Here is a 14029-nt window from a genome sequence, read left to right as displayed (position 1 = left end):
TTGAAAGGGGTGACGTCGTGTTATTTTGTTGAGTCATGGCTTACTACTATTTCAAACATTATTTATAATATTCATGCATTAAATTACAGCAAGGGCATGTTTTTTCTCACCCCCAGAACTAGGTTGCTCCCAATACTGTGAACAAATGGACTACACAAGGTACACAAATTCTTACAATTTAACAATTTTTAGCTAATTTGCCAAAAAAAACAGCAGAAGAGCGAAAATTGTCCTGGACTTTCAGCAAGGGCTACATGTGAAACCAAATGAAATGATTGGCCATGCTGGAGTGGAGACACTGTTACATTGTTTTGATAATCAAAGAAATCCAAGAACTCTGATGAAGTAGAAACATGCACTCTCTTAACCCATCTGCTAATTGTGAAATGCCAAAGCAATATTGCCACACAGGTGTCAAGTTCACACAATTTTCACAAATTTCAGAGATTAATGGCAATGATGGACAGAGGCGCACACACAGAAGGATGGTAAACTACTCAGTTAAGCCATATTAATTTTGCTCTTTTACGTGCATCCGATTAATTAAATCCAGATACTAATGATAGAAAATGTTCACCATCTTACCATATGTTGCATTACATGCCAAGAAGTGTACATGTTTTATTGTACCATGTGCTTTGTTGTCAAACTGTATGCCTTCTGTGAGTTGTTGTGTTAACGGTTATCACTGTATGCAATCCCTATCTCTATATAATCCTTGTATTGTTTATCAAGAATGTTAAAGTTAAAACCATGTACGGCTTGTTTTTAGGAGTCAACCATCTTGTGACTGGAGGCTTTCTGCCTCTCCTCCTTTCACCTTCTGCCCCTCAAACATAAGCCTGACGGTAGCAAACATTACGCAAGCTATTGGCTGACTATGCCTAGGCAGGAGCACATGGTGTAGTGGAAGGTTTAGTAAGAAAACAGGATCACATGTGGGTGGGTCTGTGTCACTACAGGTCAAAAGGAAGAGGGATAGGCAATCATAAATAACTTCAGCTGGCAACAGCCACATTTCAGTGTGAATGGCACTCAATCAGGAGATACTCAAGGAGTTTCTCTTTTGAGGCAGTCTGAAATATGATATTACAGAGGTGCGTCTCTGTTGTTTGATGACACTGCAATTCGAGACTAGTCTTCTAAAGTATCCTGAGGCTATAGCTGTAGATGCAGGTACCTGTTCAACTAGTTGTGTTACTGCCATCTGTCTCAGTGGACGTGTGCATCTGCATCATTTCCATTATGTCTAATAAATAACATTCTCAAAAGTTAGTATGACATTCCAATACAGTTAGCTGCGTTGACAATTTAATTCAGCACTTTTTAGAAATTGACCCGCGAATATTTTTTTTATATACAGTCTGTGGTTTCAACGTGCACACCTCACCAGTGAACCAGTAAGCACACATCAACTCATCAAAGTCATGCAACTTTATTTTAAATTCAAGTAAAGGTCCCACATTTTCCTCAGATACCAAATATGCAGTGGTGCAATCATAAAAACATGGAGTCTGGGGTTTGAATATTTCTCTCATGGTAAACATCATATAGTTTTAATGCTGAGCTGCAACAAGCCGATACAGAATATATATGTGATACTGTCAGAAAGTCTGTGTCAGCGCGGCTCATGAACTGCAACAAAAACGGGAGACACACGGGTCAACTAAATAACATTATTAATAATATGCAAAGCCAATGAGTGGGAAGAATCTGTAAAGTCAGTAGTGTCTGGAGTGGATGAATGAAAATGTGCTGCATGGATGTTGTGCTGTAAAAACAAAGACAAGAAACCAAACACAATAAAGGAAGACGTGAGATGAGGAGGTCCGACCCAAGACTGACTGCTGCCCTGGCTTATATGCACGGAGAACACCAGGCCCTTGTGTGTCCCATGCTGCTGCTTAGCCTGCCAATCAGGTATACAGCCCTGTAGACAAAAAGCATATTAACAGCAGTTTGAACCCTGCAGAGGGGCCGTCACAGTCTGTAAGATGATTTTGCCAACCTGAAAGTTACTTAAATGGAAAAAAAGGGGAGAAACTTTGTAACTCTCTTCGAAACTCTAAAAAGTCAAACCATGTCATGACCATGACCATGACCATGTCAAAGTAAAAAAAAAAAGCACAAAGCTACACTTAAAATGCGTTATTAATGCTAAGAAGAAGTAATTTTAATTGATGAGTTAAGGTCCTAAAGTCTGAAACACCAGGATATGTTGCAAAAACATTCCTGAACTGTCCTTATAAACAGTACAGTACTACACCACGCTTCATGCATCTGTGCATGTTGTGCAAATGTGTTCATGAAATGCATGTGTCTGGCATATCCAAATAAAACTGTCAAGAAGATGAGTGTGGTAGAAGCGGCCTGCCATCTTAAAAAGTTATAATGAGTAGCATACTTTTCTCAAGTAGGAAGGTCACAGTCTGACGGTGCTTACTGTACCTTTTCTAAGAAGCCTTCCCATAGCAAATTTCCTAGAAGGAAGTAGCGTCCAGTTAGGCATAGACCCAAACATAATCTCTAGCAAAAACTTATATGCTTTAGGTACTACAAAAGCAAAACAGCTTACTGGACCACTGAAAGGAAAAAAAAATCCAGCAAAATCCCTTTAACACAGAAAGAGTTACGAAGGATTTTGCAATAGCCTTAGTTTTTTCCAATTTCCATTTCTTGGAAACCTTTTGTTTTGTTTTCTGCACTTCACTCTTGTTACATAACTGTAGCTATACATACTGTATAGCAAAGCATTTTAGATTCTCATTTCAGATTGGGCAATACACCAGCAACTGCAGTCTGTTACTAGTTACTAGCACTAGTTCAATGGGCTTTTCCGACTTGGCTGTAGTGTTTGTGTCCCTATTTAATTTCTGAATAACTAGCTGTAACACAAAGTTTACATGTAATAAATCCACACTACTTTTTAGAAACTAATGGGAAGTGAATAGGTGTAAGACTGGTTGGAATGACACTTTTTAATGACTAATAATCTAATAATCTTTGTTGTGCAATTTTGAAAACTTCAGGCAACATCACAGTGCACAGAGTAACACTTGCATGTCCAAGGGCATTGCGCTTGGCTGTGGATTGAAGTCACTCAGTTAACATAACCATAGAAATATTCTGAGCTTTTTTTATGTAGATTTCAGTCTTTAAATACAGAGTGAGACAGCCAATGTTGTGTTACACTTTTTCATTATCTTAATAGTGGAGCATTGTGACTGTTGGGGCTGCAACTAATGAATATTTTCATTGTTTATTAATCTGCAGATTATTTTCTCATTACCTCTTTTCATTTTGCCTGTTGAACTTGTCAGAAAACAGGTGACATCTTCAAATAGCCTTGTTTTGTCAATGACCAGCACACAACAATCAATTTACCATCATGTCAGACTAACAAAGGCAGTTTATTCTTAAAAAGGAGAAGCTGGCATTTTTGAAATAATAATGATTGATCAATTATCAAAAGGAGGGCATGGGCTTAGGTTGGACCAACTGAAATAACTTCCCCTTAAAGAATTAATCATCTTAGTGGAACTTTTGTGGGTCGTCTTTGCTGTGGGCTTCTAGCTACATGAGGCAACTGACTCACAAGCCACAAAACCGTTAAGGTTGTGTGCCCATAGACAACATTTGCTGAGTCACATTATCTCCCAAACTCTTTTCTCTACGTGAAAATAATCACACTGCACCAACCCAACAATAAGCAGACACTGCTGTGTAAACCCTGACAGAGTTGGACAAGCTTCACTCTCGGCCTGAAACTTTTCCCCTTGTTCTTGGCCTCCCCCCAGTACTTTCCTTCATGTCTTGCAACTGCAGAGCCCTTAGGGGATGTCTGGTACATTCCAGGAGAGAACAACACACCACAGGGAGGGCAGAGCGAGAGGCGGACACAGCTCATCTCACACGTAACAGACGTAACGCATGTGGCCAGAGTACCGTGGAGTGTTTGGAGCGGAAGTGACTCCGTTGAGAGGAGGGGCAATCCTTTTAAGAGGATCAGGTTGCAGCAGGCAATGAGGTCATTTTAATGGTTGATATTAGTGCGGCAGACTGTTACATCATGTTGGTTTATTAAGATTTTAACATGTCAAAATATTAGGTTGTTCCAGTTTTAATGAAGGAGGGAACCATTTTAGGGAAATATTTTAGCTTTAAATATGCTGATAGACGTGCAGCTGAGATGACTGACTCATAATCAGTAGTGGAAACTAACCAAGTACATTTACTTATATTTTATGCCTCTTCTTACTTCTACTTAACAACATTTCAGAGATTATTCTTGTAATTTTTACTCCACTACATTTATCTGACATCTGTAGTTACTGGTTACTTTTAAGATTTAGATTTAACTCACAAAACATATAAGCTTCTAAAATATATGTTGAAACCACACAGCATTATACAAATGTCTGGCAGTTGCGCTGGTTGATATTTTAAATCGGTATATTTATGTGTTTAAAATAATCATACACATCACGATATAGCAAATGTATACAAAAGTACATAATGTAATTCATGTTCAATGTAACATAAGTTCTCCAAACAAGTAAATAATAACTACTAATTATTGGTTAGAATCATTAGCTCAACTCAGTCACAATAAAATGTTTGTATTGTCACCCAAAGTTGTTAGCATAAAAATATATACCACTCTGAAAGTGTAGAGTAAGTCAATTTTGAATTATTTTATTATTGTTTGGATCAAGTGCAAGTCAAGAAGTATGAGTTTTTGAGAATACCCACAGCCAGTGCTCCTGCAGGGGCAATAAAGGTAATGTTCCTTTAAAAAAAAACATGTACTACTTAATGTTTTGATTGTCACAAGTTGTAGGCTCTTAAACGTTATCTTGTAATTTGTGTTAACACAGGTGTGTTTCTTGTGTGCAAGATTGCTGCTCATTATTTACTTGATCCAAATCATTGTGAGTGATATACCCTCTAAATCTGACCCAACAATGTTGTTCTCAAGCCTGTTGTTCTTGGCCCAGTCATGCAAAGCAGGGCTCATTCTAAACAAAAACTCTCTCTGTATTCATCGCAGTACAGTCTGGCCTGTTTCTTATATAACCAGCTTAGTCAAATCATTAACCCGAATCAGATCCAGAAAGGGTCCACATGGCCTCTTCATGACTATAACTGGGACACTGGGCAGATTAGGATTTCAGTATTTCCTCACAACGGGTTTTGGTGTCTGATGCCACCCAGTGGACAGTTTTTACATTTGGTCTTCAGAACATGTGCCACCACCCTGACTTTAGTCATGTGAGGTTTAAGTCTCGTGTGACCTTCATCTGCCAAGAGTATCTGCAACAAACAACTGCAGCTTTGACATCTGAGAACCTGCCTGGTGGACCGAGCCCTAAAGCGTGCAATGACACAGACTTGATAATGTCTGACTCACCAGCAAGCCATTACAGTATTAAGTTTACTTCCAAATGTGTTCATAACTTTTAAAATTGATGGTAATGAGCCCCAAATCTATTTAAACACCTGAAATAATTTTCGAAACAGAAAAAAAAAAGTTTTTTTCATAACTGAATGTTCAGTGGTGAGTAGTAAAACTGCTGATAGTTTTACAGAAAACCAACAGATTAGGTTAGGCCATAGCCCAGCACTGTTACCATCAGAAAGGAAAACCAGTCAGTGTTCATTTAAATACAGATTGCCAAATTCAAATTATAACAGTAAAGAATCATTTTAATGCAACAACATAGTGATTTTATAGACGTACAGTAAGAAATCGTACTAATTTTAGATCATTTTAGACAGACAGAAAGACGGAAGTATCCTGGAATGATTGCGATTCAAATAAAATAGAAAAACATCAACACAAACATACACCTCTTAATACTGTGCTCTGATAAAATGTTTGAATTCTTTTTTAAAAGGAACAAAACAACTTATAAGACAAGTTTCTTGTTTAACACCTACAGTATGTGGCTAAAATAGATTACAGTACTTAAATATAAAAATAGACTCTTTTTTTTTAATTTGTCTGTTCTTTTAGTTCTCCGCTGCAGTCTTCTAGATGGACGGGTGCGTTCGTCGGGCTTGTGTCGACAGGTCACTTGTGCTCCCTCAGTGACACACCCGAGAGGTCATCTCTTTCTGCAAACACAGTGTACACAGTACAGCGAGTCAGAGCAGGGAAGGAAATACCTATGCTCTTCAAAATGTGACCACACTTTAGGATGCAGTAGGCAGGTTCTTTAAATGTATTTGTAAGTTCATGTAGAATAGAAAAAATAGCAAAAAAAAAAAAGGTCTAAACAATCCGCAAACTAATCTCCGTTGCAAACATCCAGCTTATTGTCTAAGCTTTTGGTCACATAGTTCTTTGTTACACCATGAGTCAAACGTCTTAAAATTATTGCAGGAGGAAATGATCTCATATTGTTCAAGGCCACCAGGGCGCCCAATGAATACACTTTTTATTAACAATTACTATATACGGGACACAGTTTACCCACTACTTTACTATTTAATATCTATACTAGCTCATTGCGGATATATTAGTATTGACATAAGTTGGACAATAATTAACAAGATGCAATAAGATATTAAAATAAAATAAGATGTTTGAGTTAGTTTAGAAATAGTGTCCCCATTGTACAGTTACATTGTGGACTAAGCGACTCTAATCCAATCCAATTCACTTTTTGTCATGGTCCACTAGCATCCTGTTCTATGAGTTAACATCGGCGAGGCTTTTTGAGACATCTGAGAACTGAAAGGCATGAAGACGGATGCGGGGGTTACGCTGTTTCTGCTTGACAGCTGAGTAACATTAGTGTTGCTTTGTTTCACAGGAGCAATAGGTCAGTATTGTTTGGTCCTGTTTGCTAATGTTTGTGATGTAAATGACTTTCCCACAGACATTCAGCTACTTTCAAGTTCGCCAACATATGCTGTTGTGGTGATGTTAGCTACAGTAGCATAAGTGTTGTGAGTATCACTGTCTGGAGCAGGTGTTATCGTAGCTACAAACCTATGGCCCTGTTTTCAGTCGTTCTGTTTCGGATGCTTTTTTTGTGTGCTTGCATGTTGTTCGTTTGACATTTTATATTATGTTTGTTTTGATTCAGCTACCCTTGGGCAACAGCTGCTCTGGATTCCACTATTTGTATGTTGTATTTGTTTGGCTGCCGAGTTCAAATATAATATATATTTCTCCAGAATTGCTTACCCAACCTTTAAGTTCAGTACCATAGTCACAATTCTTTAAAAAACAAATACAAGTGATCCATATCAAAAAGGTTTTATGATATATGTTTATGTGGGTAAAAAAAAATTGGGGCGATATGCTGTCACACTAAAATTAGTATTGGTACAGTAACGAATAAATTATTTTATCGCAATTAATTGCATGATTTTCTGCGATTAAGCGCATTGTTATGCTCAAAATTGAATAATGAATTCTAAAGTAATGTATTGCGCACTTTTAAGTTAGATGTACTGCTAAATAGACAGAAGTGCAATAACATGTGGTTTGCAAACACTTTAAACAAATAAGATGCTTTTTACCAGCAGTATTCCCTTTACACAGTAGCAATAAAATATTTCTTGTAAATCTCAACTTAAACGTTAATGTAATTAAATCAAATATGAAAACAAAGCTATTTACCACTGCCAGGAGTCTTCTGAGCAACAGGTTAACATAGGCTATATAAATCAGTTTTCTTGTTTGTTTTTTTTTCCTAAACAGGTATCAGCAGAGACATTTTTCTTTTATCAGGGAGCAGCATAAATGTTGTGTTCAGAAGCAAGCGTCCCTGTTAGAGTGAGGGGAAGTGGTCGCCTCACGCACACGCCCGCCGCAGAAGCTGAATTGTCTTGAACTTTTTGTACGTGACGCAGAGCACAAATCATTGGAAGAGAGACTGATCCTCGCTGTTTGTGTGTTTCCAGAGTCGATTACTGTTTACTAAATAGGACATCAACAGGAGGGAAATCGCATGGCAGAGCATCCCTGCAAAACTAGGTGAAGGCCTATCAGGTAAAGTTGTGTAGCATATCATTTTAATTTAAGTTAAATAGGCTCCAGCTGTGCACAGAAGCTGTTGCCATGGTTAATATCCACAAATCCCCTGCCGTTTACTTGCGGAGCGCTTGTCTCCCTTTCTTTTTGCCCTCCAAGGGAGCGTTTTCCTTGTAATGTGACGTCACGTGAAAACTATGAATACTAATCAGCACGCAGTGTGTAGCCATCATAGACTGTATATAAAAAGGTAGCCATCCACTTTACTATGGCATTTGATCATCGTCTTGCATTTGTTTATCTACTGCTCCCACATGCTGCAGCCAAGTAGTCTGCCGAAGCCTCCCTCCGCTGCGTGTTAGGGTGGGTGACTTACAGGCTGATCAGCATCCCACTCTGCCTGTGACCCATGGTTTGACTTAATGTGTATTCAGAGCCAGTAAGCAAGGGATTTTCAATAAAATAATTGTCGGCGTTAATTAATTAATGCATTAACGCGATAATAATGCGTTAACATGCCCAGCCGTACTAAAATATAAATTTCAGCAGCAAAAAACATGTTTATCAGGTTATGACTTTGTCCATGTCTGACACTAAATTTCACAATACTGCTTTAGTTTAGGGTTGGTTGTTTGAAATTACATTATTTTAAAACATATCTAAGCTTGTATTCACATTTTTTTAAAACTTAATCCAAACCCCTCTTTAACTCACCAGAGGTTCCAGCTCTTTGTGGTCCGTGAGGTTGAACTCAGTGACAAAGTAATAGAAATGCTTGTAGCAGGTATTGACGTGAGCCTCGGCCCCCATCTGGCTCACACGGTCAAAGTGGTGAATGTAGACGTGGACAAACACCCGAAACAGACGAGACAAAATCTTCTTAGCCACCTGCATGAAGGTCTTAGGGAAGGGAGTACCTGGGAGTCAAACAGATGGAGACAGGAGAACGGTCAATCCAGGATGACCTTTTACAATTTGCTTCACAGAAAGGAACGCATTTGAAATATAGATGTTTCTAATGCAATAGTTATAGTAAATTTTAGCTAACTTTTCAATGTGTTTGTTAACCGTTTTTGTCCTCTGGAGCCCCTCATGTTGGATACCAGCATGCTACAGGACGCAGCCTCCATTCACTTCATATGTGAATGGAAAACCAACATGACTTAGTCAGGGATAAGCCTCTGCTCTAAGCAACCGATTAATGTAGTATGGCGTTTTGCTTTGACTAATTCAATAATATTTCAGGAATCTGTTCCAGAGGACAAATGCGTCAGAGGTCGTTTCTATTCATAGCCAACTGTACATTGTGCGACCCATTTTTAAAGCCATTGCTTGGATGTTTCTGTAGTCAGTCAGATGCCGAGCCACAGCTCAGGGCATTCACAGAGCTACAGACAGAGATAACAGAAAACCAGGAATGCCACAGCAGCAGAAGATTAACAGACAGTGTTTGCGATGTGCAACTCCATAGGTAATCTAACAAATGTGACCTTGCTGATTAAATCTAAAACATCTTTTGATTATCTATTTTTTTAAACTACAGAACAGATGCAATATGTTTCTCTGTATCACATTTTAATTTTCATTTGTATTCATTACATGTTAGTCATTAAAGGGGCTTTGTTTTGGTCTTTCGTGTGACCAGTGCTGAAATGATTAGCCTACTGAAAGAATGATTAATCATTCAAAGTGAAAATACCAAATATCTGCATGTGACAGCAGAGGTTCCCAAACATTTTGGGTTGTAACCCCTCAACTTGTAAACCTTTGACATCTGTTGTACTTTATTTGTGAACAGTTCAAAGACAAATCTTTCCTGTGTTATTGGAATATTTTTTAGAGTCCCCCAAAGTGAGTGAAATCTAAAATATAAGCATAACTTTGTGCATCATAAATATGTTCCTTTCCGCTTTCCTCTTCTGTTCCGTTTGCGACCCTTCGACACCTAAATTGGGAACCACTGGGTTACAGCATCTCAACTGTGATAATCAGCTGCTTCTGTCGGTTTTTATATCATAAACTGGTGGTTTAAAGGTGCGATATAGAGCAAATAACGACACAGCAAGTAATGTAGCTGAAGTTAGCCAAGTTGTGGGTTAGCAAACTGTCGCTACAGTTGCTGCTGCGAAACTAACAGGCAGAGAGCACGAGACAGTTTCCCAGAGCCAGCACACCAGCTCCAGACAGTGATACTCTCAACTGTCAGTTACACAGTCAGTGAGAAAGTAATGCAACATTACCGGATAAACACATCATGGCTTGAATGGCTGGAATAGGGTCCAAGCCACTTTGTTTGACATTTACCGAGCCAGGGCTGTGTACAAAGTCGAACACCAGATTTTTTTGAGCACACACACAGAACGGACAGCTAATGGACCGTGAAGAGATATTCGCTGAATTTGACAAAAAGATGTGTACTCAATTAGAATGGCACACACACCACCTTTAACTGTACAAAATCTTAAGACATCACTTTGAGCATTTGGGATGAACTGAAATTGCTTAATTGACAATAACTTGATGTAAGGTTAGGAGTCTGTGGACATTGACTATGATTAGAATGGGTGGTGGCTTGGTTTGGACACAAGCAGAGCTCACTATCTGACTCAAGGATTAGATCCTTTACAGTAGGATGTCTTGAATGTTGACATGCCCAGATAAAGTTTCTTATTCTGGAAACACTCTTTTCGATGACGCACAAAACGAAAATGTCCGTGACCTAATTCTGGATATTCTCAGCATAGAGGTTAAGGGGCTATATGTAATCTTAACACTTACCAACATTAGTGGGGAAGATGTTCTCATTGTTGATTTGCACCTCAATCCAATCCATGAGCAGGCTCATGTATTTTGGGGCTGAAAGCGCCGTCGGCCTCTTGTACTTGTTCTCGTCCTGCCAGCGATATTCGTACTTGGGCCCACCGGACATGACAGGGCAGGTCTGATCGGTGCAGGAGTCGCTGATGGTGCCGTAAATGAGGTTGATGCGGTTAAAGAAGTCGACCACGTGGACAGCCACCCAGTCATTGAGGTCCTCACCGTGGGGCAGCTGCACAGCCTGCTTCAGGTCCAGCCCCGCGTTTAGAGATGCCTGGGCCTTCTTGTGCAACTCGAAGCGCTGCGTCCCGGGCTCAAACTTGCGCTTGGGCCGGAATGTCCTGTCTTTGTTGAAGACTTGTTTCAGCGCCATGGACATGTTTGCATGTGGTGCCAGCGGGCGATCTGATTGAATGGTTCTGGTGAATTATTTACTGTTGAAATGGAAGCAGTCAAAAGGTTGTGTAAGCAACCAGTGCAGGGTTTTTGTTATGGACTGTCTTTTGGTATATGTTTTGACTCAGTCTGTGATCCTGTGTATGATAAAAGGAGAGGAGAGAAAGAAAGAAAGGGATAGAGTTTGATTAATAGGTGGACATGTTCACTGACATCTACTTTCTGACAAGCCTGATGTTTGGATACCCCCTACTCCTTATATTGCCAAAATATTACAATCTATGACTGCAATTAAATCCTACTGTTTTCATTATATGGCAAATGCACATCACAATTTCCAAGACCTAAATAGAACTAGTTTACTATCATGCTGCAAATCCTCACAATTAAGAAGCCTGAACTAGGTCGGGTTTGGCATTTAAGCTTTAAAAATGACTTAAATATTAATCAACTATAAAATTTGTTTTCTTGACGTACTAGCCTATTAATCAAGTAATCTTTTTATTACAACCACTCATTGTCTCTTATTGAACGTGTAATACATCAGAGTTGGCTGGGAATTACACAACAATAGCATCTGTTACCCAGTTTTTGCATGTCCTGGCTCTAAAGTTGCATGCTGAGATGTAGTAAAGTATAAGCCCCTCACCCACCTGCTTAGGCAAATGGAAATCTGAAATTCATAGTGTTCATGAGACACATGAGGAGTGGCATTAACAAAAATGGATGTCATGTCAAAATGAAGCCATAAAATGTACATTACAAGAACAGAAATCCAGAGGCATATAACTGACGATTACCACCAAATACAGGGCATTTTACTTGATTACTTACATTATTTAATCTACTACTAAATGGTAAGAAAGTGAGGAGGCCTGAATTCACCTTTTGCCTCATCTCATCTCAGGTACACGACTCATCAGTGACACCAGACTTGCACTAAAGATGAAACATCGTCTATAAGTGAACATGAGTCATTTCCTGTTTGAGGTACTAGCACGTTAATTCCGCCGTGAAACCAAGAATCTGCGGAATGACAATAAAACGAAGTCAACCCGCTTGTTACTAATGTAAGAGGACATAACTGGGTTTATGTAGACCACCATTTAAATATCTGCATCATAATCTTCATAAAAATCCGGGCTTTTAAATCGTTTTAGCGAACTTTAAAAGACAAAAGCCAGAGATTAAACACCAGGGCACATGACGACTGTGCGAAGTTTATTCGTGACGTGACTAGCTAACTCGGTCAGACTTGTTGCTTTCAGCTTGAACAAAACCCACCCGAACAAGATAGGACAAAAACACCTTATTCACACTTAATTTACATCACATCTTAAATAAAAACCGTGTAAAATAATCCGTTATCTCAGACGGATGATCAAAGGGTGACGAAATTGCACAGTTGAAAGCCACTTTCATGAACTTACTTGTTCCGCCTTCCTGTTCCGTCAGTTTCCTTCGATCTTTTATCGAAAATTACCTGGTTACCGATCAACAGCTTTACGTCAACAACATGCACAGACTACATTATGGATATATTGCGCAATATACGTTGTAGAAATACTGTTAATTCAATAAACATGTCACTTTAATATAGAAACTAACGCCCGACTCCTCCCAATGAAACGAAAAGTATACCAGCGTCAGGTTAGAGACGCTGCTAGCAACTTCCGGTCAGAACCTTCAAAATACTGTACCCCTGTCACATATTTATTAACACATTCATGTGTTCATCGATTTAATGTTGCAGTTGGTAAATGTTTTGCTAATTTAAGTTATTTTAAATTCTGTAGGGTAGCTTGTGAAATTCGGATCAACAAAGTCTTACCCTAACCTGTAATAATAATTAAATAAGGCATTTGTTGATTAAAAATAATTAATCTGAAAAGTATTATTATTAAATAAATGTAACAGAGTAAAAAGTACAATATAGGGAGGAGGACAAGTACTTTAAAATTGTACAAAGGAGCTACAGTACTTGAATAAAATAGTAGAGAGACTTTCCAGTAGAGGAGACCGGGGAAGGTTAACATTTTTGACATTTCTGTTGGTTGGGTGGGTTTGAACATTTTCATTGTTGTTACAACTAACCTGGACTATTGTTGTTACAACTAACCCAGACTCAGACAACAGTCATCTTATAGTCATGTACTCCTATACAGACCAAGATTTCACACAGCCAAAGATAAACTCATAATATATTGCCGTTGTCCAGTTAAATATCCAAGTATCAACTTTTCAGGACAGACAGCCTTATTTCAGCTTGGTCATCTGGTCAATCTGAAGAAAAAGTAGAAAGATAGCAAAAATAAAAGAAAGTTTAGACTTTTTGTTTTCCACTTACTTTCACACTTAATTACTTGAGTACATTAATCTGCTAATACTTGCTTGAATGCAGGACATTTACTTTCACTTGAGCATTTATGCCATGTTCAAGCCCCATGGTTTTTCTGTAAACACTGTACGCCATTATTTTGAAGCCTAATTCACCAACTTCCGGTTTTGTGTACCCTTCAGTGTTGCCTGGCAGCTCAGAAGTACTTCCTTTGACACACACAACATGTCAGTGAATGGGGGGGGCTAACCTCATAAATTTTATAGCACAGTCGTAATAAACAACAGTACATCATGTTTTAATTACTGACTGGCAAAACCAAAGGAAAATCTGCATAAGTCAAGATTTTAAGTCTTAAATCTTTTACATCCCCTTCACATATGGACTTCCAATGCAAATGATCACATAAGGTATGTTTCTAGGATGTTATTCACCACATTTTTTGCTACATGCTTAGTAGTTACAGATTTTTATGTTGCTCTTGTTTCCTC

General features: G+C 38.6%; 1 protein-coding gene across 1 annotated transcript; it reads right to left on the bottom strand.

Moving 5' to 3' along the window:
- Positions 1-5679: 5679 nt before the first annotated feature.
- Positions 5680-12858, bottom strand: mob3a (MOB kinase activator 3A). The gene is made up of 4 exons (XM_038715407.1): positions 12631-12858; positions 10766-11337; positions 8702-8904; positions 5680-6117 (listed from the first exon to the last, which is right to left on the bottom strand). Exons 2-4 carry the CDS (start codon positions 11181-11183, stop codon positions 6088-6090), a joined length of 651 nt encoding a protein of 216 aa, XP_038571335.1. The 5' UTR covers positions 11184-11337; positions 12631-12858; the 3' UTR covers positions 5680-6087.
- Between the last annotated feature and the right edge of the window lie 1171 nt (positions 12859-14029).

This window comes from Micropterus salmoides, unplaced genomic scaffold (assembly GCF_014851395.1).
Source record: "Micropterus salmoides isolate LMB-PRFRI ecotype aquatic unplaced genomic scaffold, ASM1485139v1 Ms_hic_scaffold_13, whole genome shotgun sequence".
Lineage (NCBI taxonomy): Eukaryota > Metazoa > Chordata > Actinopteri > Centrarchiformes > Centrarchidae > Micropterus > Micropterus salmoides.
The sequence above is the reverse complement of the archived record's forward strand: the minus strand, read 5'-3'. Positions and strand labels throughout refer to the sequence as shown.

Bases quoted from the DNA above. Each gene is read 5' to 3' on its own strand.
- mob3a (XM_038715407.1), bottom strand. From the start codon at position 11,183: ATGTCCATGGCGCTGAAACAAGTCTTCAACAAAGACAGGACATTCCGG. The intron at 8,905-10,765 runs GTAAGTGTTAAG...TTTGACTCCCAG, and splicing joins CATCTTCCCCACTAATGTTG to GTACTCCCTTCCCTAAGACC. The intron at 6,118-8,701 runs GTGAGTTAAAGA...CTGTGTTTGCAG, and splicing joins ACAAAGAGCTGGAACCTCTG to AAAGAGATGACCTCTCGGGT.